Consider the following 25,404-nt stretch of genomic DNA (forward strand, 5'->3'; position numbering starts at 1 on the left):
TGCAGAGTTGTGTGAAGGAGCAGGAAGGGGTGCAGAGCGTGTAGAGGAGCAGACAGGAGTGCTGAGAAAGGTACCGGGCTCAAGAAGCCAGAAGGACAGAGGGGGGAAATTAGCTCAGGGGAAAGGACTGCAGCTGTGAGTATGGTGCCAGCAGCACATAGCTGCTACTCATAGGGCCCCTGGGCTGGGACCCGGAGGAGTGGGCGGGCCCAGGTCCCTACCCCCCTACCCGGAGAGACGGGGTAACTGGTGACGCCTGGCCCACTATGAGAGGCAAAAGCGCGAGACCCAGTAGGGTGAAGCTGGCTGTTTGCCACATTATACAATATCTATTGCTTCCCCCCTAGCCACAAGGCTTATTATCCTGTCAAAGAAAGCTATCAGGTTGGTTTGACACGATTTGTTCTTGACAAATTCATGCCGACCATTACTTATCACCTAGTTATCTTCTAGGTGTTTGCAAATTGATTGCTTAATTTTTTGCTCCATTATCTTTCTGGATACTGAAGTTAAATTGACTGGTCTGTAATTCCCCGGGCTTTCCTTATTTCCCTTTTTATAGACTGGCACTATATTTGCCCTTTTCTAGTCCTCCGGAATCTCTCCCGTCTTCCATGACTTTTTGAAGATAATCGCCAATGGCTCAGATATCTCCTTAGTCAGCTTTTTGACTATTCTAGGATGTATTTCAGCAGGCCCTGGTGACTTGAAGACATCTAACTTGTTTAAGTAATTTTTAACTTGTTTTTTTCCCTATTTTAGCCTCATATCCTAGCTCATTTTCACTGGCATTCACTATGTTAGATGTCCAGTCCCTACTAATCTTTTTGTTGAAAACTGAAACACTTCTGCCATTTCCACATTTTCTGTTATTGTTTTTCCCCCTCATTGAGTAACAGGCCTACCCTGTCCTTGGTCTTCCTCTTACTTTTAATGTATTTGTAGAATGTTTTCTTGTTACCCTTTATGTCTCTAGCTAGTTTAATCTCATTTTGTGCCTTAGCCTTTCTAATTTTGTCCCTACATACTTTTTTATTTGTTTATATTCATCCTTTGTAATTTGACCTAGTTTACACTTTTTATAGGACTCTTTTTTGAGATTTTGATTATTGAAGATCTCCTGGCTAGGCCAGCGTGGTCTCTTGCCATACTTCCTATATTTCCTATGCAGTGGGATAGTTTGCTCTTTTGCCCTTATTAATGTCTCTTTGGAAAAACTGCCAACTCTTTTGAACTGTTTTTCCCCTTAGACTTGCTTCCCATGATATCTTACCTCACATTTTCCTCTGACTCATTTGGTACTGCCCAGATGCTGGATTAGATGAACCCTGCTTTGATCTGATCTGTTCAGTACAGCTTCTTTTCTACCTGTGGATCTTTACCCTAAACATTTGAAATCAAGGACTTTATCCTTTGCGAGTGAAGCTGAGGGAGAAAATTTAAACATGGTGCATTTCTGCCCTGCATTGCAAGCAGACTGGCAGAGGCAGAATATTAAAAATGGGCAAAGTGGCTTCAGAGGGATAGGAAATGTTTTTCTTCTTGAGGTTCCCCTGTTGGGCTGTAGAATGCAGAAAACAGCCTGTCTCTTCTCCTCTTCCCAGGATAGTGTCTCCAGAATGTCTGTCGCCCTCTTTTCGATTGCTGAGGCTATACACGGCAGAGGAACACAATGGGAACATGGAGGTGCTCGATGCCTTGCTAGGTACAGAAAATAGCCATCAAGCTCTAGCTGTTTGAGCCAGTCTCCCTGCCCTAGGTCTGCCAACATTCTCTGAAGTCATGGCAGGAGAGATAGAGGTGTTGTGTTACCTACCCAGGCGTGATGGGCTGCTCTGACCTGAGGGAGGTGGCTGGCTGGGCTCTGTTTCCTCTGGGGGAGATTGCGTTAAACAGGCCTCAGTGTGGTGGTTGGTATAATGTGTGCACTGAGGGGCTCTGCAGTGGGAATAAAGCATTTTCTACACAAAGGGCAGTGGGTGAGTGAGAGAGCCAGAGCTGGGTGTCATGCTACTGAGCCCAGCATATGTAGCCCGGCAGCAGAGTTCAAGCAGCTCTCTTCCTGCTCTGTTACAGACTGTCCCCTATACTTGACTGACTTGGAGATAGAAGGGAAGCTGGACTCCTTAGCCAAGCAGGAAAGGGAGTTCCTGTGCTCGCTTTTATTCCATGCACTCAACTGGTTCCGCGAGGTGAGTGGAGCTGTCAGGGAAGGTTGGCCTGAAATTCCTCACAAAGCTGCAATCGAGGGAATGTTTAGAAACACTAACCCACCTTGCCACCTGGAGAAGGTCTGTGTGGTCTTATTGGTGACATGGGTAAAGCTTTTCTCCACAGGCATGTGGGGAGCCCCAGCCAGGGGATCCTTGCCTTCTAGGAATCTCTCTCTGGAAGGCCAGCCTTGGCTGGAGATATCACATGGCATTCTCTCTTGCTTGGGCCGTCACTTATGTAGTTTCTGTTATGGATAATAATTGTGAGAACACTCTGCGCCTCTGTGGCACTTCATTTCCAAGGATTTCAAAATGCTTGAAACACGTTAGTGCACCAGCTTCCCTAGCACTCTACTGAGGTAAGAGACAGTGAGGCATGAAGAAGCTAAGTAACTTGTCCAGTGACCCTCACCGAGCCACGGGATGTGTCTACACGGAGCTGGAAGGCGTAATTTCCAGCTGAAGGCGGCATGCCCGAGATAGCTGTAATTGAGCAGTGGAAAGGGCTAGCTGCCCAAGTATGAGTCCATCCAGGGCACTAGCTATGTATCTGAGATGGCTAGCCTCTCCCATTGCTCATGTGACTGCAGCCACATCTCTGGTTTTAGCATACTAGCTGGATGAGAGCTAGCGCAGGTATGTCTGCTCACACTGGAAGTTACACCTCTCTATATAGATGTACCCAGAGTCAGAGTCCACCCACCTGGGCAGACTTGATGTGTGCAGAGCACCGTGACACTTCCATAGAGAATGTGCTAGAAGTGCTCAGTGTATGTAGGAACTGCAGTAAAACTAAGAGGCCTCTGCCTAAGGCAGGGGAGAGGAGTTGCAGAAAGAGGCTAAGCCTTCCACTGCTCACTTCACATCTGACTATGCTACCGAATTTTGTATTCTGATCACCTTCTAATAGGCTTGTAACATGCCACCTGTGCAGTGGGAGAGTTGGCAGGCCCGGGCCCTCATGGACCTGTCCTGCCCCTCCAATGCAGGGGCGCAGTTGGGTGGGCACAGATCCCTGAATCTCTGCCCTGCCTGCCCCCAGTGCAGAAGGGAGTTGGTGGGCACAGACCTCCATGTCCCTGGGCATTCCCTCAGATTTCAGGGATTCTGTAGTGAAGACCAGCTTTCAGTGGCTTCATAAGGAGTGCTGTTTGCAATTCACATCCCCTCCTGGTGAATGCTTCCTGCTTGTCACTTGTCCCAGTCCTCTGAGATAGAGAAATGCATTGTGTGTTAATTCCTGTCCCCTAATTAACATGTTCACCAGTCCCTCTTTGTAAACATGTCTAAAAGGCTGTTTAGCAGTTGCTTCTGTATAGCTCTTATGTGAGTGACATGGGCATCACTGCTCTGGTAGTTTTCTTCTGATGGAATTCTTAACAAATGGCTCTTTTTGTGCAGCCTGGATTCAGAGACACAAACTGCTTGTGTGAATGGTGTCACCCAGAGGTTCAGGGCTAGTAGATGTTACTCAGGCAGGAGAAATGAATACAGAGTAGAAGTTCCCCTTTCGTTGCTATGAGTATGATTTGTGTCTATAGGTCATAAACGCCTTCTGTCAGCAACAGGCCCCTGAGATGAAAGGGAAAGTTTTGACTCGATTACAGAACATCACCGAGCTACAGAACTTGCTGGGAAAGTGCTTAGCAGGTGAGCTGGTGCAGAATACAGGATCGAGAATCCAAGTGAGAATTCACTCCTGGGAAGGGACCAGTATATATGACTAAGTGCCTTGTATAGTTATTCTCTGAACTGTGTCTTCATTTGAACTTCTCCTGCACTATTCCCAGCAGCTATCAGGAAGTGTTGACAGATTCTGGTAGAGGGTGATAGATACTCCAGTAGGCCAATTAATAGTGCTTCACATTATAAGCTCCATTTTTAAGTCTTTTTGGACAAAGTGCAGTCTGGGAATAGTAAGCAGCCCTAGCCCTTTAAACTGCTGGAGCAACATAAAGAGGGCAGCAATGGCCCCAAGAGAATACCCTCAAGTAGGAGTGTTCCCTGGTGGGCCTAGAGTTGCTGGAATGGCTCTGTGCTAGCCTGCTTACCAGTCCCCAGTATATGGGGCATGCAGGCGGTGAGGTCAGAGAGCACTGTGTCCTGGTCATTCTTGGCTGGCACATGGCAAAAAGGAAGTTGTTTCAGCCAGAACATAAGTTAGAGCAGCTTTGATCGTACTTTAACTTCCAGACAGTCTGGGAAGTCTGGGGGGGGTGAAAGATAACGTAAGGCACTGTGCATAAGAGTTGAGGAAGAGGTGACCAGGGCCAGTGTGGGCATCTCCCATGGAAGTCTAGCTTGCTCATAATTTATTGTTTGTGTGAAGAACTGAACTCACTGAATTGCTGTCTTCCGGTTCTTTCAGCAAGCCCTGGCTACGTTCCTCCTCCAGCTATCTTCGACTGTGAAGCCATGGAAGCATCGCCAACCATCAGTGCTGTCGGTCCAGTTAAAAAGAAGAAAACAGGTAGAGATTTTCCCAAAATACTTACGCTAACAGTTTGCTGTCAAGGATTCAGAAGAATTGCACAGCTGTAGCTACATCACACATCAGTGCCACCATAGGAACAGAAAATTGCCAGGCTGGATCAGACCCACGGTCTGTACAGCCAGTATCTGGTCTCTGACAGTGGCCAGCACCAGATGCTTCAGAAGAAGGCGCAAGAAACCCTGCAGTAGGTGGTTATGGGATAACCTGCCTCCAGGGGAAGTTTCCTCTTAACTCCCAATAGTTAGAGGTCTGTTTAAGCTCTTGGGCTTAAATCTTTCCAAAACTTATTGTATAGTATTTACTGTACTTCTTTGAAAGCCTCTGAGCATTCCCGCTTGTGTGATGTGACATCCCTGACGCTGAGCTGCAGAACTGTCTTAAAGAGTTGTATCTATTGGGGGTGGGAAGGGTGTGTGTATGTGTCAGAGACCTCACAAGGGTGACATCCTTGCTCTACTCTGTATGAGAGAGGCACCTTGACCACCTCAGTTCCTCTGCCACCAGAAGCTATTGGAACATGCCTCTGAGGTCCTCAGGCTAGTTCATTACAGATCTAGTTCTTTCTTTCTCTGGTAATTGCTACAGTTTTAGTTAGTTTAGTGTAGTTTAGATTAACACTTTCCCGCCTCTGGTAGACCAGCCCTGTTGGGGCTTCAAAAAATGCATGTCCTGCTCAGTGATAATCCCTGAGATGCATGCCCATGTCAGATGACTCACATGCCTGGGAAGAGACCCATTCTGTATCCCAGGGTGCAGTTTGCTGCATTTGCATTCCCCACTGAGAAGGGAGGCTGCTTTGCTTCCCAAAGCCTACAGCCTTTTGTGCCAGCTGCTCCCTCCAGTGGCAAGGTCAGCCTTCATGCTAAGGTCTTCTGATACAGGGCTGTGCAGTGCCCTTTACCACCCCAGCCTTGATACTGCACTCCATATCAGGCCCAAGATCTGTGCCAGAGACCATCTTTTGGGGCTGAACCTGCTGCCCAGCACCACTGGTGCCAAATAAGGCTAAAATGGCACCGAAAGACCTCTACAGCAACACAGATGAGCCCTTCATCTAACCACACAAGGCGGGAAAAGCTTACATCAGCACCAACTCCATTGGGAAGCTGGGGCCAGAGCCTTGGTGCTAGAGTCCCTTCTAAGCCCCTCAGGAGAAGAGGAGATACTCAGCCAGGAGCTGAAAGAGAAGAAGCATCATTCCCCTTCCCCTTTCTCCCTGGAGAGCCTCTATCAGTCCCAAGGTTGCCTCCCCTCACTCCACTGGAGCTAGACATCTGGGCACTTGCAAATCCGGTCTGCTTGCTGGTTTAGGTACCAATACCACCGTCAATGTATCCATGCGGAGCGGGGCTCCATCCCTGAGGCCACTTGCTTCACCCCCACGTGTCTTCCTGCTGCTTGACTCTGCACAGCTACAGTCTTCACCAGTCTCCATCTAGAATGGAACATGAGGTCCCTTTGTATTCAATTTCATCACCTCATTCACAAGAGCCCAGCTATCTTCCCTTACTGCAGGTACAGATGTTGTGGAAGACCCTTGTTCAAGTCCCTCCCAGCGCCTCTTGTGGGCCTACGATCAGGGTTCCATGAAAGCCCTGTTGGAGCTACTATGTTGGATCTGCCACCAACGCCCCTTCTCACAATATGTCCTATTTCAGGGCCAAGCTACCCCTTAGTCAGATCTTACTTAAACTACATGGACTGAGCTCCTAGCGCTATCAAGCACGTTTCCTAACCCTTTCATCTTTCTTGTGACTCTTCTCTGAACCCTCTTCAATTTATTTACATGCTTTTGGAATTGTGGGCACCAGAACTGGACAGAGTATTCCAGCAGCAGTCACACCAGTGCCAAATACAGAGGTAGCATAACCTCTCTGCTCTTACTCAAGTTTATGTAAGCAAGGACTGCGTTTGCCCTTTTGGCCACAGCATCACACTGGGAGTCCATGTTCGGCTAATTACCTACCATGACCCTCACATATTTTCAGAGTCACTGCTTCCAGGATAGAGTTCCCCATCCTGTAAGTATGGCCTGAGTTCTTTGTTCCTAGATGTATATATTTGCATTTAGCTGTATTAAAATGCATATTGTTTGCTTGTGCCCAGTTTACCAAGCCATCCAGATTGCTCTGTATCGGTGACTTGTCCTTTTATTATTTACCATTCCCCCAAACTTTGTCATCCACAAATTTTATCAGTGATGATTGTATGTTTTCTCCCAGGCTATTAATAAAAATGTTAAGTAGCATAGAGCCAAGAACCAGTTCCTGTAGGACCCCACTAGGAACACACCTGCTTGATGATGATTCCCTATTTACAATCACTTGACCTCCTTGTTGCAAAAGTGAACTACAGACCCAGGAGAAGCTGGCCATTCCTATCAATCCAAGCCTTCTTACTCTGGCCAAAGATATTTGGTGCTCTGTTTTTCTTCTCCAGTAGTATGAAAGAGAGCTAACAAGATGTACAAGAACCTAGCGAGCGGACTTAATTTTGACTCCAGCATTGTTTGGCAAATTCCATGGTAGTGTCTGCAGCACAGGAAGTTGCCAGAGGTAATGAGCTGTTTCACTCCACACCTTCAGATGGAGAAGATTGTAAACTGGGCACCAGGTGGGAAAATATAGTCCTCCAGTTCCTTGGGCTTTCAAGTGAACAATTATCAGGCCATTATATCCTGATACAACTATGCTGTGTGGAATGCTATGAGCTCTATTTTGGACTCTTTACCAGAACAGTAAAAGAAGGCTGCTAAGACTCTGATCACTGGGTGTCGAGCACTCACAAAACAATCCTGGAAAGGAGTTTTTTGTGCCTCAGATACTAGTGCGAGAGCTATGGCCACAAGTAAGCCTTGAGAAGACAAGTTGGATCTTGCAAAGGGAATTAAAACCAATAGTAAAGGGTTCTATAGCCATATAAATAGGAAGAAAACAAAAAGAAATGGGACTGCTAAGCACTGAGGATGGGGTGGAGGTTAATGATAATCAAGGCATGGCCCAATATCTAAACAAATACTTTGCCTCTGTTTTTAATGAAGCTAATGAAGAGTTTAGGGATAGTGGCAGGGTGGCTAATGGGAATGGGGATGTGGAGGGAGAAATTACCACATCTGAGGTAGAAGCCAAACTTGAACAGCTTAATGGGACTAAATCGAGGGGCCCGGATAATCTCCATCCAAGAATATTAAAGGAACTGGCAAGTGAAATTGCAAGCCCATAAGCAAGAATTTTTAATGAATCTATAAACTCGGGGTTGTACCGTATGACTGGAGAATTGCTAACAAAGTTCCTATTTTTAAGAAAGGGAAAAAATGGAATCTGGGTAATTACAAGCCTGTTAGTTTGACCCCAGTAGTATGTAAGATCTTGGAAAAAATTTTGAAAGAGAAAGTAGTTAACGACATCGAGGTTAACGGTAATTGGGACAAAGTACAATATGGTTTTACAAAAGGTAAATCATGCCAAACCAACCTGATCTGCTTCTTTGAGAAGATAACAGATTTCCTAGACAAAGGGAATGCAGTGGATCTAATTTACCTAGATTTCAGTAAGGCATTTGATACGGTTCCACATGGGGAATTATTAGTTAAATTGGTAAATATGGGGATTAATATGAAAATTGAAAGTTGGATAAGGAACTGGTTAAAGGGAAGACTACACTGGGTCAAACTGAAAGGTGAACTGTCAGGCTGGAGGGAGGTTACTAATGGAGTTCCTCGGGGATTGGTCTTGGGACCAATCTTATTTAACCTTTTTATTACTGACTTTGGCACAAAAAGTGGGAGTGTGCTAATAAAGTTTGCTGATGACACAAAGTTGGGAGGTATTGCCAGTACAGAGAAGGTTTGGGATATCCTACAGGAAGATCTGAATGACCTTTTAAACTGGAGTAATAGAAATAGGATGAAATTAATAGTGGAAAGTGCAAGGTCATGCATTTAGGGACTAATAACAAAAAATTTTGCTGTAAACTGGGGACGCATCAGTTGGAAGTGACAGAGGAGGAGAAGGACCTGGATGTATTGGTTAATCACAGGATGACTGTGAGCTGCCAATGTGATGTGGCAGTGAAAAAAGGTAATGTGGTCCTAGGATGCATCAGGTGAGGTATTTCCAGTAGAGATAGGGAGGTGTTAGTACCATTATACAAGGTGCTGGTGAGATCTCATCTGGAATTCTGTGTGCAGTTCTGGTCTCCCATGTTTAAGAAAGATGAATTCAAACTGGAACAGGTGCAGAGAAGGGCTACTAAGATGATCCAGGGAATGGAAAACCTGCCTTATGAGAGGAGACCAAGAGCTTGGTTTGTTTAGCCTACCCAAAAGAAGGCTGAGGGGAAATATAGTTGCTCTCTATAAATACATCAGAGGAATAAATACCAGGGAGGGAGAGGAATTATTTAAGTTCAGAGTCAATATGGACACAAGAACAAATGGGTATGAACTGAGCATCAGGAAGTTTAGACTTGAAATTAGACGCAGGTTTCTACCATCAGAGGAGTGAAGTTCTGGAACGGTCTTCCAAGGGGAGCAGTGCGGGAAAAAAACCTAGCTGGCTTCAAAACTGAGCTTGATAATTTTATGGAGGGGATGGTCTGATGGGACAGCCCAATTTGGCAATTAACTGATCTTTGACTACTAGCGGTGAATTTGCCCAATGGCCTGTGAACGGACGTTTGAAGGTGGGGTTCTGAGTTACTACAGAGAATTCTTTCCCGGTGTCTGGCTGGAGAGTCTTGTCCAGATGCTCAGGGTTTAGCTGATCACCATATTTGGGGTCGGGAAAGAATTTTCCCCTAGGGCAGATTGGCAGGGGCCCTGGGGATTTTTTGCCTTCCTCTGCAGCATGGGGCACAGGTCACTTGCTGTTGGATTGTCTGTACCTTGAAGTCTTTAAACCATTATTTGAGGACTTCAATAACTGAGTCATAGGTTAGGGGTCTATGACAGGAGTGGGTGGGTGAGATTCAGTGGCCTGCATTGAGCAGGAGGTCAGACTAGATCAGGCCTCGACAAACCCTGGGCGCCAGGTCACCATGGTGCCTAGAAATTTAATTCTGGCTCCTAGTATTTTTTCAGAGGGAGCGGCTGCTGCGCTCCAGCCAGCGTGCCACTGCGTCCATGTGTCAGGGCCCCCACTGTTGGCCCACGTTGTGGGAGAGGGGCGGGGCCGGGAGGGGAGAGCGGCTGCTGTGCTTTGGCCAGGGTGCCCTGCCGCTGGGCCCACGTTGTCTGGCTCCTTAATTTTTGGGCTGGCTCCTAGCTCCAAAGCAAATTTGTCGAGCCCTGGACTAGATTATCATAATGGTCCCTTCTGACCTTAGAGTTTGAGTCTATGCTCAGCTGATGCCCTCACTCCTGAGTCATAAAGGAAGATTGAAGCCCTTCTTTTCAAAGGCTTGGGCTCCTTCCATGGTAGAATTGAGATAACTTTAGAAAATACTAAAGGCATTAAGTAAACTGCCCATTCCTTACAGCTGTCCATTCCTTATGCCCTAACAGAAGGAGATCTTCCTATCTGAGGTTCTGAAGGCAATATTCCGCTCTGTAACAAAAAGTGATAGAGCCTCGGAATCAGTATTGGTCTTCTTCCTCTTCTTAATCTACTCCATTAAAAGATCACAACAATATCAGAGCAGATTTTTTGCTGCTCGTCAGTTCAACCTACTGCATTGGCCTCCAAACAGCCGTTTTGACGATGTAGTCAAGAGCAGCACACCAAATTCCATCATGGCTCCACATATCCTGCCGTCACCTTCATCCTGCAGCCCTCATCTCCTGCTTTTACAGCATCTGGTGCAGGATTACGTCTGATCACTGGACACTTTCCGTGATCGATACCTCATCCTGCCCTGCACTAGGCCACCTCATTTTTCTCCCTTCCTCTCCAGGGAATCATCTTAGAGGAGCTGGAGTCTCTCCTTTGCAGGGAGCTGAAGAGGAGGTTCAACAAGCACACTGGAGAAGGAGATTTTACTTCCACTATTTCCTGCTCCTTAAGAAGACTGACTGTCTCCAACACATCCTGAACCTCAGAAACCTCACCTAATTCATAAAAACATTCAAATTCATGACTTAAAGGACACCTGCTTACATGTGATGATCAAACCCATACACACCAGGTATCTCAAGATCTGTGTGGGGATAAGAAACTACCAGTTCTGAATACCTCTCGGTTGCTCACTTCAGATTCCAGGGCCTAGTTGGTTCCCTTATCTGAATGACTGCTTCCCAAGGGCCAGATCTCAAAATGAACTCTCCTCTACGTTTCTCTACTTGTGAAACCTCCTGCTGTCTCTGGGACTGCTGATCAACCAGGAGAAATCTGACCTGTACAAAGGATCATCTTCTTTGGAGCATCCCTAGACTCCACTCATACCAGGCCTTTCTTCCAGAGGAGAGATCCCTCAGGAACACCAAGGACAGACCATACATTTCCTTTTAAGACTGCCAGGCATGAAGAGCTCATCACCTATGTCACACCTTTTGCTTATCTGTGAATGAGACCCTTGTAACACAGGGTGTGTGGTGAGATGCTGCCCAATGTTCAGTCTCCAAAGAAAATTAATTGTATCTCCCCAAGTGCTCCAGAAACTCCATTGATGGGAGAACAGAGACAATGCTCTCAAGAGGGGAGGATATGCTTTGCTCCTCCTTCCCCCACAGCCATGATCACAATGATGCCTCCAATCTGGGCTGCAGGATTATGCATTCTCAGGGCTTCCAAGTACATGGCTGGTGGAACACCTGGGAGTCCAGTCTTCCTATCAATGTATTGGTGCTCAGAGCAGTGCAGTGGCCCCTCTAAGCCTTTTGCCCATTCCTGCACCATCATGTAGTGCAGGTGCTCATAGACAATACCATGGCTATGTACTGCATCAATAAGCAAGGGGAAGTGCACTCTCAGGCACTATCCATGGAGGCAAGAAAACTGTGGCTGTGGTACATTCAACATCATATCATTCCAATAGCTGCACACCTAGCGTGGGAGGAGGAAGCTTCAGAAGCAATGTGAATAGTGCCTGAAACAAACAGAAGCCTCAGCATTTTGTCATAAATGGGGAGAAAGTGTCAGATGTATTGCATAAGAGCACATAGAGACAAGAGACACCTGCAAACATACTTGCTGGACTGGAGAGAGCAACTCCTATATGCCTTCCTTCCCATTCCCCTGATTCCCAGGGTCATAAAGAAGATCAGGTTAGACAGCATAACGTCATATTAATAGCACTAATGTGGCCTCACCAGCACAGAGATCTAGATCTCCTGCCACTGGCGAGAGAACAACTCATCCAGCTTCCTTTGTGTCTGGACCTTCTGTCACAGCAACAAGGGAAGGTCCTGTCCAGCAATGCTCCATCTAGTAGCACGGAGCATAGAATCATAGAAAGGTAGAACTAGAAGGGACCTCGAGAGGTCTTCTAGTCCAGTCTCCTGCACTCAAGGCAGGACTAAATATTATGTAGCCCAGTGGTTCTCAACCTTTTTTCATTTGTTGACCCCAAAAATCTCTATATATGTATATATAGTTGAATTGTGTTTAGTCAGTTTTCAGTTTAAGTCTTTCACACGGAACACAGGTTGAGAATCTCTGATCTAGACCAGTGGTTCTTAACCTTTCCAAACTACTGTACCCCTGAAGCTTTCACCCCCACGGACATGTAACTTAGTTTCAGGCCCCTGTGGAGAATGCCTTTCTTGCCACCCCCAATACCATCTGCAGACCCCTCTAAAACCCCAGGTTAAGAAACACTGATCTAGACCATCCCTGACGGGTGTTTATCCAACCTGTTCTTAAAAGCCTCCAATGACAGAAATTCCACAACTTCCTACGCAGTTTATTCCAGTGCTTAACTACTCCGTCAGTTAGGAAGTTTTTCCTAATGTCCAACCTAAACCTCCCTTGCTGCAATTTAAGCTCGTAGCTTCTTGTCCTATCTTTGTACTTTTATGTACTTGAAAACTGTTATCATGTCCCCCTTCAGTCTTCTCTTCTCCAGACTAAACAAACCCAGTTCTTTCAATCTTTTCTCATAGGTCATGTTTTCTAGACCTTTCATCATTTTTGTTGCTCTCTTCTGGACTTTGTCCTCATCTTTCCTGAAATGTGGCAGTCAGAGCTGGACACAATACTCCAGTTGAGGCCTTATTAGTGTGGAGTAGAGCGGCAGAATTACTTCTTGTGTCTTGCTTACAACATGCCTACTAATGCATCCCAGAACGATGTTCGCTTTTTTTGCAACAGTGTCACATTGTTGACTCATATTTAGCTTACTGACTAGTGTGGGCCACTTATGCTCACAGATGATTCAAGCTGTTATTTTGCAAGTCCAGAAAGAACTCTCCCCCTGAATGTGTTTAAATAGAAATGGAGATGATTCACCATTGGAGCCAACAGTAACGAACTGTCTCGCTCAGGAGTACTTGCAATCCTAGAATGTAACCTCTCAGGATTAGCTTTAGCCACAAGGGGCATTTGGCAGCTGCATCAGCTCACAATTATGTTGTTAAAGGCAAACCTATTTTTCCTCTCCCTACAGTTTCTAGGTTCTTCAGTCAATGGCCTCCCCTTTGTAAGATTGCACCCATCCTCTTGGGACCTAAATCTTGTTATAGCAAAGCCAATGGGTTCACCTTATGAACCTCTCTCCCAAGCTTTTTTAGAGCATCTGTCTGTTAAAACTGCTATTACGTCTGCTACAAGGGTGAGTGAGCTCAGTGCTTTGATAGTCACTCTACCATGACATGTTATTTCACAGTGAGACCCCATCCCAGCTTTATGGCCAAATGGTCTCAGATTTTCACCTGTCTCAGTACTTTTCCTTTCCTGTACTCTTCCCCAGACCAGTGGACTTTTCATCTATGCACTTTAGACATGAAGAGGGTGCTCTGTTTCTACCTAGAAAACATCAAATCCATAAGAAAATCAAATAGATTATGTGTTGCTTCTGGGAGAGAGATAAAGGGGGAACCTATTAATAAACAAACTCTTTCTCAGTGGATAAAGAACTGTATGGGGCATTGTTACACCTTAGCCAGAAAGCCAATACCTCCTGGCTAGAAGACACACCTCACCAGACCCACTGTCGTGGCTTCAGTAGTGCGCCTTAGGCAGGTTCCCCTGTGGGAGATTTGTAAAGCAGCAACTTGGTTGCTTTACCAAGCTTTGCACATCCAGTTTGTGAGAATGGTGCTGCAGCCTTTATTTAACTTGAACTCCTCACCTGCCTTCCTCCTGGTGGAGCACTGCTTGCCAATCTCCCATAAATGGGAATGCACAGGGGACCTTGAAGAAGAAACAGAGGTTACTTCCCAGTGACTGTTGTTCTGGTCACGTCGGTGCATTCACACTATGTACCCAACTTCCCCTCTACCTCAGAGTTCTGTACAACTTCAGGACTCTGTGGTCTAAGGAGAAGGAACTAAAGCCATTGGAGGGGTCCACTCCCTGATACAGTGTAGGGTGATGACATCATCCTCATGCAAGAGCACTCATGCACTCCCTAACAGACAAAGCTTTTTAATGAATTTCTGTAGCCCAACTCAAGGGGGTGCCATATCCCACACAGGTCACGCACAGAGGCAATTCTTGAAGATCAAGTTACTGGTAAGTAGCCTCTCTTTATAATTCTGGATCTTCTTCTTACCCAGAGAAATGTTTTGTGTTATCTTCAATAACATCCTGCAGCAAGGAATCAAAGTCAAACATTGTGTGAAAAAGTATTTCCTTGCGTTAGTTTTGAATTTGCCCCTTTTTGATTTCATTGATGTCCCCTTGTTTTTGTGGTAAGAGACAGGGAAAATAGAAGCTTCCCATCTAACCTCTGTAGACCACGCATTGTATGGACTTATTATTATTGTTATTGTTTATTTGTATTACCATAGTACCTAGGAGCCCTAGTCCTGCACCAGCACCCCGTTGTACAAACATAAAATAGGGTGACAATCCCAGTCTTTTCAGTTTCTCTTCAGATGAGAATTTTACCAGGCCCCTAATTAGTCTCATGAACCCTTGTACAAACTAAAATAGGGTGACAATCCCAGTCCAGATGAGAATTGCCCCTAATTAGTTCTTTCTCCTTCTGCAGTATTGTTTCTGAGAAAGGGGGACTACTCCTGAAGCTGGTATCTAGGTGAGGGCATTCCTACTGATTTATATAATCACATTATAATATACTTATACGTAGATAATGGTAAAAACAGGAGGCCCAATTAAGCAAACTAATTTAAGAAAAAAGTGGTTGAGGAAGGGACCCCAAATGTCCTTGGCCCTGCAATTTCAGGCTGTGACCCTGGCTATATCCAAAGTGGCCTCTGTGTAGTACTTTGTCAGCTGCTTTCCTAAGTCTGCTTAGATAACAGTGTGAACATTTCCCTGTCAGTAGCCTGGCTGACCCCCTCGCAGAGGGTCGGAGTCTGGCATGGCCTATGTTTGTAAAACTGTTTCTCTTCAAGGAGGGAAAAAACAAAAATCTGAAGGCAGCAAAGACTCCTCTGCAGACCATTCCCAAATGGAAGAGAATCCTGAGGGAAATCCACCCGAAGCTGAGACCATCCAGCTAGAGAAGGTACTATCTGTACAAGGGGCTTGTGGGGAACAAGCAAGGGGTGTGTAAAATAGAAAGCAAGGAGGGGGATTCTTAACAGTGATAAAAATCACAGTTCAAGAGCTCAGTGCTGCTTTGTGATATGATCTTTACATTTGAGCTTGGAAAGTCGGTTCTTTGAGTGTCCTCTGCATATTTCTGCTCTTGGGATGCTCCAACCAGTGCAGCTGAGGCAGTGAAACCTTCTGGTAGCATTTGAGTGGATTCTAAAGGTGTGGCTATAGAAGGTGCATGACTGTTGTCACCTCAATTCCTTCCAAACGCAGCAGCAAAAGAACATGAACCTCTCCAGATCTCTCAGATCCATAGCTAGGTAAGTGCCCTTTTACCTGTTAGATTAGTTATCGTTAAGATCTGATATCTTTGATTAATCAAAGAGTGTGGCTTGCCTCAGATTCTGATGCCTCAGATCTGCAGGTTCTGGTGGAATATGTTTCAGCACTAGAGCACCACATTTTCTTGACTAGTATTGGTTCCAATATTGGACAGAGACCCTAAAGATCTGGACAATTTACCACATCCGACTAGATTGGTTCCAAAGAAATGAAAGGTTATATTAAAACATACTTCACGTAGGTCTTCAGATTGCCTGCATCATGCAGATCTGTGACCTAAGGACTTAAGATCTTTGGATCATTCCAAGGGTATAGACCCAAAGAAAAGAAATTGGATCTGAGCACGACATCTCAATTGCATCCTATAATGGTTACAGCACAGGTTCATCTGGATCTGCATCTGAGACCAGATCCGGCCACTTCACATTGCTCTCCTGATCAGAGACCAAGATAGGACCTTGAGTGGCGGAAACCTCTAGAGTCAATACCCCCTCGCCTAAGAGAGGCCATATCCCTACCATGGTTGTATCCCGATAGCTTCAGTATGGGATCCAGGATCGCATCCGCAACCTGATGTTGAGCCAGATCTGACACTGATATCTAAGACCTAATAATTTCCTAAACAGAGTTGTCCTCCTTGAATGAACACTCCTGAACATCCTATGTATCAAACAAATGATATGATGCCAGATTGGGGTAATTGGCAGGACTGGCCCATGCCACCATGGACTCTCTAGTGCTGGAACATCTTCCTCCAAAACCTGTGCATCTGAGGTATCTGGATCTGAGGAGTCAGGATCCAATAGCCAGGGAACGTCCACCTGTCTTAGTGCAAAACACACTCTTTGATTAACAGTACCAGAAAAGGTCTCCTCTGGATGATTTCCAACAGCAAGTCATGGACTAGGAAGTGACTCATCTCCAGATGAGAATGTGGGTGTAGCGACAGCATTATCTCCTTTTGAGGACATGATTCAGTTTCATGAGATAGTGGATTGGATGACATCAACTTTTAAATGAACGCCAGGAGCTTTGGAAGAAGTCATGCATCTAGTTCTTGACATTTTGGGTTCTACTGCAAAGCGTAAAGTCTCACTGCCTATATTAGAAGGTCTCTGGCAACTAGTGAAATCTCTCTGGTCCAATCTGTCATTGTGTCAACTGGTTTCAAAAAAGGCTGACAAGCTGTACCAGTTCCCACATGAAAGATTCTCCTGCTTTCATGTACATTCTCAGTTTAACTCTTTTGTTGTAGCAACAATAGTTCAAAGATCTAGGTCAGGCCTTCAACATTCTACCCCTTATGACAAAAAGGGAAAAAAGATGGATTCTCGGGAGAAAATTGTTTTCTTCGGCTTCTTTAAACATATGTGTGACCAATTATCAAGCAGTCATGGCCAAGTATCATTTTCACTTGTGGGAGAAGATACCAGTCTTCACAAAGGTATATTCTTTGTGAAGATACCAGTCTTCACAAAGAATCTTCTAGCGGATCAGAGAAAGTTAACAACGGCTGTCCTCAAAGAATGCTGTTGATTAATATATTCTGGCTAGCATATATACATATATGTATACATATCATATTAATAATATCCACACCAGAGTATGCATTAAGCACAAATAGCATTAAGTACAATATTATGGCAGTTATATAGCCTAAACTGGCCTATGGTTTTTTATAACCCAGCTCACTTATGCTGAGTATCTCCTAATATCTTGCATTCACTGAAGTTTTGGCTTGAGCAAATTGGGAAGCTGTCAAGGTGAGGCAAGATGAGTGCTTTACCATAGCATCAGAAAGGGGTTTATTCTCACAGATCTTTAGTGGAATGTCCCAAAAGGAGGAGAAGACCTTAGTACAAATCTAGAAGGTGCCTTCATGCCCTTTGATACCAGAAATGCATGTGTTCAGAATAAAGAGATAAGGGGCACACCATGGTACCAGAAAAACAAGGTAAAAAGCTGATTGGTTAAATCTAGTTTCAGACAACATACACAGTACCTTTTACTTGTAAAACAGGCAGGGTATAAAAAGATGACTCATGGGATGTAACTGCAGGAGCACACCTGCGTAAGGTGAATGTGACATCACTGCAGGAGACAGCTTCCTGGAGATTGATATCACATAGAAACTTTCTCCTGTATTATATTATTATTGGGTGCTAGAATCCTGTGTTGTACAGTTTGTAACTAATCATGGCAATGTGTCCCTCAGGCTTGATATTGTAAATAAACTTGGCCCTTGGGGTCATCATGTGTGTTTAAATCAGAAAGTATTACATCAGGTGTTTAAATCAGAAAGTACTTAATACCATTCATTTCAATGAGACCTATACATATGCTTAAGTGTTGTCCTGAATGGATTTGCTTTCCTGAATCAGACCTTTACCCTTCACAATTTCAGTCCCAGGCCTGTTGTCATCACAGTATGTGAAATAGGGCCAAATTGAGGTTGCATGGGCAAGCTTAATTCTGGCATTTCCTGATCTAAGTGTTTGACTCTGCAGCCTTAATGTTCTTTTAATGTTGTTTGTGTGTACTATTGTATAAATTACAGAGAACAGTGGTGCAAAAATTGCACTGTGAATAACTGACGCATCTGGTCATAAAAGAATAAATCTATATCGAAGCTAAATATGTGGAGGGATGTCTTAAGGCAGGGGTGGGGAACCTTTTTTATGTCAATGGCCTGCGGTGGGGGATTTGAAACACCATAGAGACAAACGGTGATGGAGGGATATCTGCCGCCGCCAGGTCCAGAACAAATGATTTTGCGGGTACAGCCCGCCGCGGGCCGGACCAAATCCAAATGGGAATTCCACAGATGGAAAGACCAACACTGGCAACATTGCAAAGGAGAGCATAGACTGGTCTTAGGGGAGAAAAGGAAACTGGAAGTATATTCGAGAGAAGTAAAAACCACGAGGTTGACAAGAGCAAGTGCTTTTAAAAACAATTAAGGCAGTTTTGCAGTAGGTCCTGAAATGAATGTGGAGGTGTCTGAGGATTGTGCCCAAGAAAGTGGACAGGAGCAGGACATGCTGGGATATGGCAAGCTCTGATTTAGAGGAGAGCATAGGGAAGGCAATCAAAAAAGTCCAGGTGAGAAGAGGTGGAAGCCTGGATGATGACTTCAGTGGAGATGCAGTCAAGGCAGTGATATTATTGAGGTGCTGATGTGGCTTGATAGACATAGGCAATGTAGGAAGAGAAACATTAAAGGTCAAGGAGGATACAAATGTTATGGAGTAACCAAAGTAACCTGGGAGTTAGAGGAGCGGAATGGTTTGAAGGTAACTCTCCTGCGCCCAAACAGTACATTCTGTCTTTGAGATATTTAGCTGAAGCAAGACTAGAAGAATCCACAGTTCAATTAGTTAGAAGATGGCAGAAAGATGAATAGGGCCGCAGTCATCCACCGTGCAGTAATGGGAACATTTAAAGTGTTAGTAAAATTAGGACATGAGTGAGGACAGGGAAGGCAGAACACTGCAGAAGGCTGAGATTTGGACAATGTGTCACTTCACTGTTGTTGCCAAAGAGGAGAAGAACCAAAGACACCTGCATAGCCACAGGGGTGATCCAGGAGCATGGCAGCATTCACAGCTTTGAAGGCAACGCTGAAGTCAAAGAGAATGAGGAGGAAAGAGGAGTTCCTCTCATCAGCACTGTCCACCTCATGCTTTAAGAGCCATCCCAACATTTCTCAACGGAGTTTCTGGAAAAGTCGTTGTCTCTCCTCTTTCACATCACTTGTTGTGCACTGTCATCTTTCATCAAATCCACAGTGAGTTTTGCTCTGACCATAGATTCATAGTAGCTGAGATGTCAAAACTCTCTTAGATCATCTTGTCCATCTTCATGAGGTGAATTGATCTCTTCAGTACATTTTCTAGTGCTTTATTCAGTCCAAAGTGGCGATGTTTTCACCACATCCTTTGGAGACAATTCCGTGCCTTCCTACATCTCACTACCAAGAAGATTTTCCTATTGCTCAACCAGGGAAAAAAGTGGAAGACAGAATGTGGGAGAAGTATCTTTTTGAGCTGGGGTAGTTTATGGGGAGTAGAGGGGAGTTGGTTTGTGTTGGAGAAAAGCATGCACTCAAGGGAGCTGGTGTACCCCTTAGCTGTTGTCGCACACTGTACTAAATAATGTAGGGGTCTGTATTGTAGGACCAATATTTTTTACATTCAGTATTCTTCACCAAAGTACAGATGTGGCCTTTGGCTTTATTCTGCCTTAACATTGCTGTTTTCATTGCAGGACATCAGTGAAAGAAAGTCAGAGATCCCTTTGGTGCAGCTGCAGAGTTACCGTGCATTCTTCCGAGAGCTAGACCTGGAGGTGTTCACCATCTTGCACTGTGGGCTGCTGACCAAAACTGTTTTGGACTCTGAGATGCACACGGCGGTGAGTGTAACAGAGTAAACTTGTACCAAGGGGGGCCAGAAGGCAGCTGCAGAGCTGTAACTGGTTCATTCTTACTGCGGATTTGAAAGACTTAGCCGCCTTTGCTTAATTAAAATGGAAGAAAGCCAATGTCAGGAAGGGCTGAGCACCACCATGGCCCATGCCAACTGCAGACAGTCAGTATGCTGCCTCCAGGGGAAGGTATTCATGTACACACAGGAGAAGACAGACAGATCTAGGATAGATAGTGACACTATCGTGGTGGCAAATGGATGTTTCTTGTGCGCCTCCAGCTGGTGCTCCATCATGGAGCTCTTTCGGCTTTGATCAGTCTCAGGCTTTGATCTCTCTTACTAACCACATGGGACCTGTTAAACCCTTTGACGTTAATGGGGATTGCAAGTCATAAACCAGATATGTTTTAGTGATGGCACATTACGGATGTCACAACCAAACCATTCTCAGCTACTGTCAGAACTGTTCACTCCAGTCACATTCCCCAACCAGATGGGCATACATAGACAGGGTACATGAGAAGAAAAAGAGAGAAGATTCTTCCCTTGGACAAGCAAAATCTCATGTCTATTAGAGGGCAGATGGGAAAGGCTGGACTGGAGGTGCAGTCCCACTGCTGGATGGAGTTTTTTCCCCTCATCCCCAGTGCAATAACCTACATCAGATGAGTAGGCCAAACCAAGTCCTGACCAATTAGGGTAGGTTGGTAATACCTGAGAAAGCATGGCCTTGAGGTTCAACAGGTTCACCCATAACTTGGATTGGAAAATAAAGGAAGGCATAGAAAAGGACATACACAAAACTGACGAGCAAAGACAAACAGTTGTTTTTGGATCACTGGGATTTATAATTCTCAGTTCATGGAAAAGTCTGAGGCTGTTCACAGCTATCCTTCCACAGTTTTCCATTAGCTCTTCTAATGCAAACAATCTTAGCTCAGAACAAGGGAATTGACAGGAGTCTCCAAACAAAGTTTAGACAACATCCCAGCCTGCATTGAGTAGTCTGTACCATACTTGCAGGTCTTTCCCCAAAGCTTCAGGGTAATAATTCATAGGCCTTAAGCCTGTTAGTCTGTCTCTTGAAGGTTTGCCAGGTCAGTTGGTCCTGTTGTCACAATAATACACACAGCATATAACTGCCCAATGCGTAATGGCAAATTTTGGGGATCAGCGTTGCCCTAAATCACCCAGTTTAGGTAGCCCCTCCTATCCAAAGACCCTGTGTGTCTACTTTTGAGGATTGTTAATGGAGATAAACATGCTGAATTATTTTCTTCCTTGAAATTGTAGGCTAGAGAAGTTGTAGAGTTAGGGCCTGCAGAGCTTGCGTTCCTTCTGGATGATCTTTGCCAAAAGCTGGAGCATGTACTGATACCGGCCACTGCGAAGAGAGCCCCTTTCTTAAAGGTATGTACAAAAGGGAGAGGTGGGGCCAAGTGTTTACTAGCTAGAGGCACGGAGAATGAAATTCACGCCCGATTAGAGAGCCTGCACAAGACTTTTGCTCTAGGTTTGAGGCTGGGTGCCTCAATGGTGCATAGGCCTTGTGCAAGCTCTCTGCACAGGGCTGAATTGGAAAGTGCTGGTATATGCTTATGCTTATTACAGAAGTGCCGTGGAAACAGCTAACGTCGGTGCCCATTGTGCTGGGCGCTGTATGAACAAAGCAGCAGCAGCCACTTCCCCAAAAAGCTTACAATCTAAACAGGCAAGACAGAGGCAGGATAGGGGAAAAGGATAGAAGGTGCCAGCCGAGTGTCATTAGTGTCAGCATCCATAGGTCCCTGCTGAGGTTGCTTTTATGTCTGCTCTGCTTGCTACAAAGTTGCTCTGGCATGGGAGGCTGGCTCATCCCTAGAACGTGCCTGTTGCTCCAGCCCTCCTGCCTGTGGGTCCCTCCATCAGGGTGGTGCTGGGCTGTGAGACACGGAAGCATTAGTGACACGCCAGTTGAGGCTGCCTGAGCATTTCCATTACACCCTCCTTTTTAACTTGCTCCTAACCGCCGCAAACTTGCATTTCTTAGGGATGATATTTTTCAGGTCTGCCTGAGGGCAACTATTTTGTTGTTATTGGAAGTTTGAGTGCAGTTATTTCGGTGTACGGGGAGAGTGAAAACTACATTCCTTTTCCATTGTGCTTTTCTTTGGTTACCAGCTGTAGTGCCGTCTTTGGAGAGGTGGACTGGCCTTGTGCTGAGACCCAGGTACTGGTTGAGACTTAGGAGAGCTGGGTTCAGTTCTCAGCTCTGGCATGGGGCGTCATCCCTCTGTGACTCCCTTCTCCATCTGTCACATGGGGTAATAATCCTTCCTTTCTCCCATCTCCTATCTGTCTTGGCTGTTTAGTCTGTAAGCTCTTTGGGGCAGGGTCTGAGGCACTACGTTTTGTACAGCATCTAGCACAATCGGGCCATCAGCTGGGGCCTCTAGACCAGTGGTTCTCAACTTTTCCAGAATACTGTACCCCCTTTCAGGAGTCTGATTTGTCTTGCATACCCCCAAGTTTCACCTCACTTAAAAACTACTTGCTTACAAAATCAGACATAAAAGTACAAAAGCGTCACAGCACACTAGTACTGACAAATTGCTTTCTTTCTCATTTTTACCATATAATTATAAAATAAATCAATTGGAATATGAATATTTACATTTCAGTGTATAAGTATATAGAGCAGTATAAACATGTCACTGTCTGTATGAAATATTAGTTTGTACTGACTTTGCTAGTGCTTGTTATGTAGCCTGTTGTAAAATTAGGCAGATCTTTAGATTGTGGAAACGGAGAGAAAAACTCTCTGATAGGTTCGGTTTGGGATACGGGGGGTTAGCGAGACAGTGATGATTCTGGGGGTTTGCTTAATCAATAAACCCTTTATTTTACAATAAACAATCCTATCCTTATAATAAAACAGTTCTATGTCTATAATAAACAGTTTCACAGCAAGCAATTGCACAGCAAACAGTGATAGCAAAGGGCAGGAGAACTCCGTGCACAAAAGGACAAAATGTGCCACCCAAGACTTTAGCGTTTTGTGATCTCTCCTGGATCAACGCATGGCTGCCAGCATGTGACACTAGGGTGCCCGGTTTTGGAGTTCCCCAAAGAAGTTACAAGACAAACACAACAGAAAACAGTTAATCCATACTCACAAACATTATATACAGGTATACTATGCTGGCCAAATTCAGTTGCCGTTTGCTTTAGATACTGCAGACGGGAGAGAGCCACTGTGAGTGATCAGTTCACAGTGAAGCGGGCTAGGGAAGATGCGTCAGCCCGCCGAGCCAACACGACCAGGAGATATGCAGGATGCCGGGTGGATTCAATTCCTCTCTGCCCTCTGCTACCTGGGTTTGAACTTTTATAGTTTCCCCTGGTCAGCAGAGTCTAAGCCCCATTGGTTGCTATTTGCTGCATGACCTTCTAAGGTCATGACTTGGAGTTTAGCCAACCAGGTGCTCCTGATTTCCCGGGCAGGTATGAACCAGCCAACCAGGTGATTACAATTATCCTGGGCAGTTGCTGACCACGCACCAGCAGGTGGGGTCACTTCATTTCCTTATAAGGAGACAGGTACATGCGGCTCGTGCTGCTGAGTCAACCCTCCCTAGGCTGCCTCTTTATCCACGTGGGGGGCGGGGGCAGTGCATGTGGTGCTGCAGACGCCACTATGCGATTCAGTCTCCACATAGATGAGTTGATCTGGTTGAGAACCACTGCTCTAGACTCTACCATAGAACGAATAATAATAAATTGTTTGCTGGAGCAGCAGCTTCTCTTTGGAGGAGAATTTCCTTTTTAAGAATGAGATGGATGCAGCTTAGTCCTCTCAGATTCAAGCAGGAAGTGCAGTCATCCTCCCCACAGGTGAGTCCCTTCTCCGGTAAATAGTTTCTGGAGGAGTACCAGCCCAGTCTCCATCCTTCCCTATTTCAGACCTGTTTCGCAGAAGGTTTCCCTGCTGCAGAGGTTTGTGTCATCATGAAATAATAAGAAAATGTTACACTTTTGAATTCAACCTTTGGTCCTGTCCCTTGGCCTTTATGGTTGTAGACTTGTCCCTTTTCCTCCACCCTGTCTACAAAGAATCAGAGATGCCAGAGCTCTGGCCAAACAGACCATTGTCACAGTCCCTTGTTTGGAACAACGAGGGTAAGATTTCTACTCATGATACGTTATAAAGTGGAAGCAGGGGAGGTGGGGCATTCAGCCCAATCTTAGAACTCCAGTTAATCAACAGTACTAATTGGAGGGTGTACCTGCTTATGGAAACCACCCTGACCAATCCTTCCGTCCCTCTTCAAGGGCAAATTTCTTCTGTTTTCTCAGTTTAAAGGGCATGAATTTATGTATCCAAACCAAGCTGGCCCTTCTTTCTTAACGGTCTTCAGAAAGATTCTGGCACAGATGTTGCCAAGCTTCATTGTGGAAAGTACGTATCTACCCTTTCTTGCATGGCCGCCTCATTGATGGCCACCTCTGTCCTGCTTCTCTCTGAAGGCTCTGGGTTCCTCTCCATTTGAACAGGTCTCAGTTGCAGCCTTCTCAAACTGCACCATTTGCATGTGATCCTGGACACATCTGGATTAAGAGATTTTTTGTTCCTCTCAACTGTTTTGGGGCCCTCAGAACCTTTATTCTCTGCCATTTAGTGGTTCCCATTTCAGCTCTTGTCATAATGCCAAGGTGCCCTCATTCATTAATTCCTACTTTTTTAAGGCCAGAAGGGGCCATAATCATCTAGTCCTGCATATTCTTCTTTGTGCTAAGGTCCACAGATCTGTTATAATGGTACATCGGCCAGCTTGCAACTGTTTGCAGCTGGGGGTGGGGCAGAACCAGACCTGTCAGTCACTTAGTCGGAATGCTCTCTCCCTTGAAGTTCCTTCCTGTGTTCTTTGTCTACCAAGTAGCCGGCAGCTCCCTTAGCCTTCCCTCTGCAGAGCTTTTCAGAGGGAAATTCCAAACTTCATTTTAGATTTTTAGATTAACGTTTTGGCTCCATAATGTGACCATCTAATTCCCAGCTGTGTCCCAGATCTGCATTTGCCCTTTGGGGAGATCGTCCCCTCAGCTCTTCTTTCCCTTTTGAGGCAGGGGACCGACGAGCTGGGCAGCAGCTCTGCAGAAAAGGACCTGGGGGTAACGGTGGATAAAAAGCTGGATATGAGTCAGCAGTGTGCCCTGGTTGTCAAGAAGGCTAATGGCATATTGGGCTGCATTAGGAGGGGCATTGCCAGCAGGTCACGGGAAGTGATTATTCCCCTCTATTCGGCATTGGTGAGGCCGCATTTAGAATATTGTGTCCAGTTTTGGGCCCC

General features: G+C 45.4%; 1 protein-coding gene across 1 annotated transcript in view; it reads left to right on the plus strand.

The window, feature by feature from the left end:
* FANCD2 (FA complementation group D2) overlaps window positions 1-25,404 on the plus strand; it is a 130,839-nt gene that overhangs the window by 61,266 nt on the left and 44,169 nt on the right. Inside the window, exons 24-30 of the mRNA XM_067561262.1 lie at window positions 1,605-1,705; window positions 2,077-2,192; window positions 3,755-3,863; window positions 4,582-4,683; window positions 15,164-15,276; window positions 19,917-20,063; window positions 21,371-21,487. Of these exons, the coding sequence (XP_067417363.1) occupies window positions 1,605-1,705; window positions 2,077-2,192; window positions 3,755-3,863; window positions 4,582-4,683; window positions 15,164-15,276; window positions 19,917-20,063; window positions 21,371-21,487 (805 nt within the window). The remainder of the gene's footprint in view (window positions 1-1,604; window positions 1,706-2,076; window positions 2,193-3,754; window positions 3,864-4,581; window positions 4,684-15,163; window positions 15,277-19,916; window positions 20,064-21,370; window positions 21,488-25,404) is intronic.

This window comes from Emydura macquarii, unplaced genomic scaffold (genome assembly GCF_026122565.2).
Source record: "Emydura macquarii macquarii isolate MOO-44397 ecotype Brisbane River unplaced genomic scaffold, CSIRO-AGI_Emac_v2 contig_2369, whole genome shotgun sequence".
In the NCBI taxonomy this organism is placed as follows: Eukaryota; Metazoa; Chordata; order Testudines; family Chelidae; genus Emydura; species Emydura macquarii.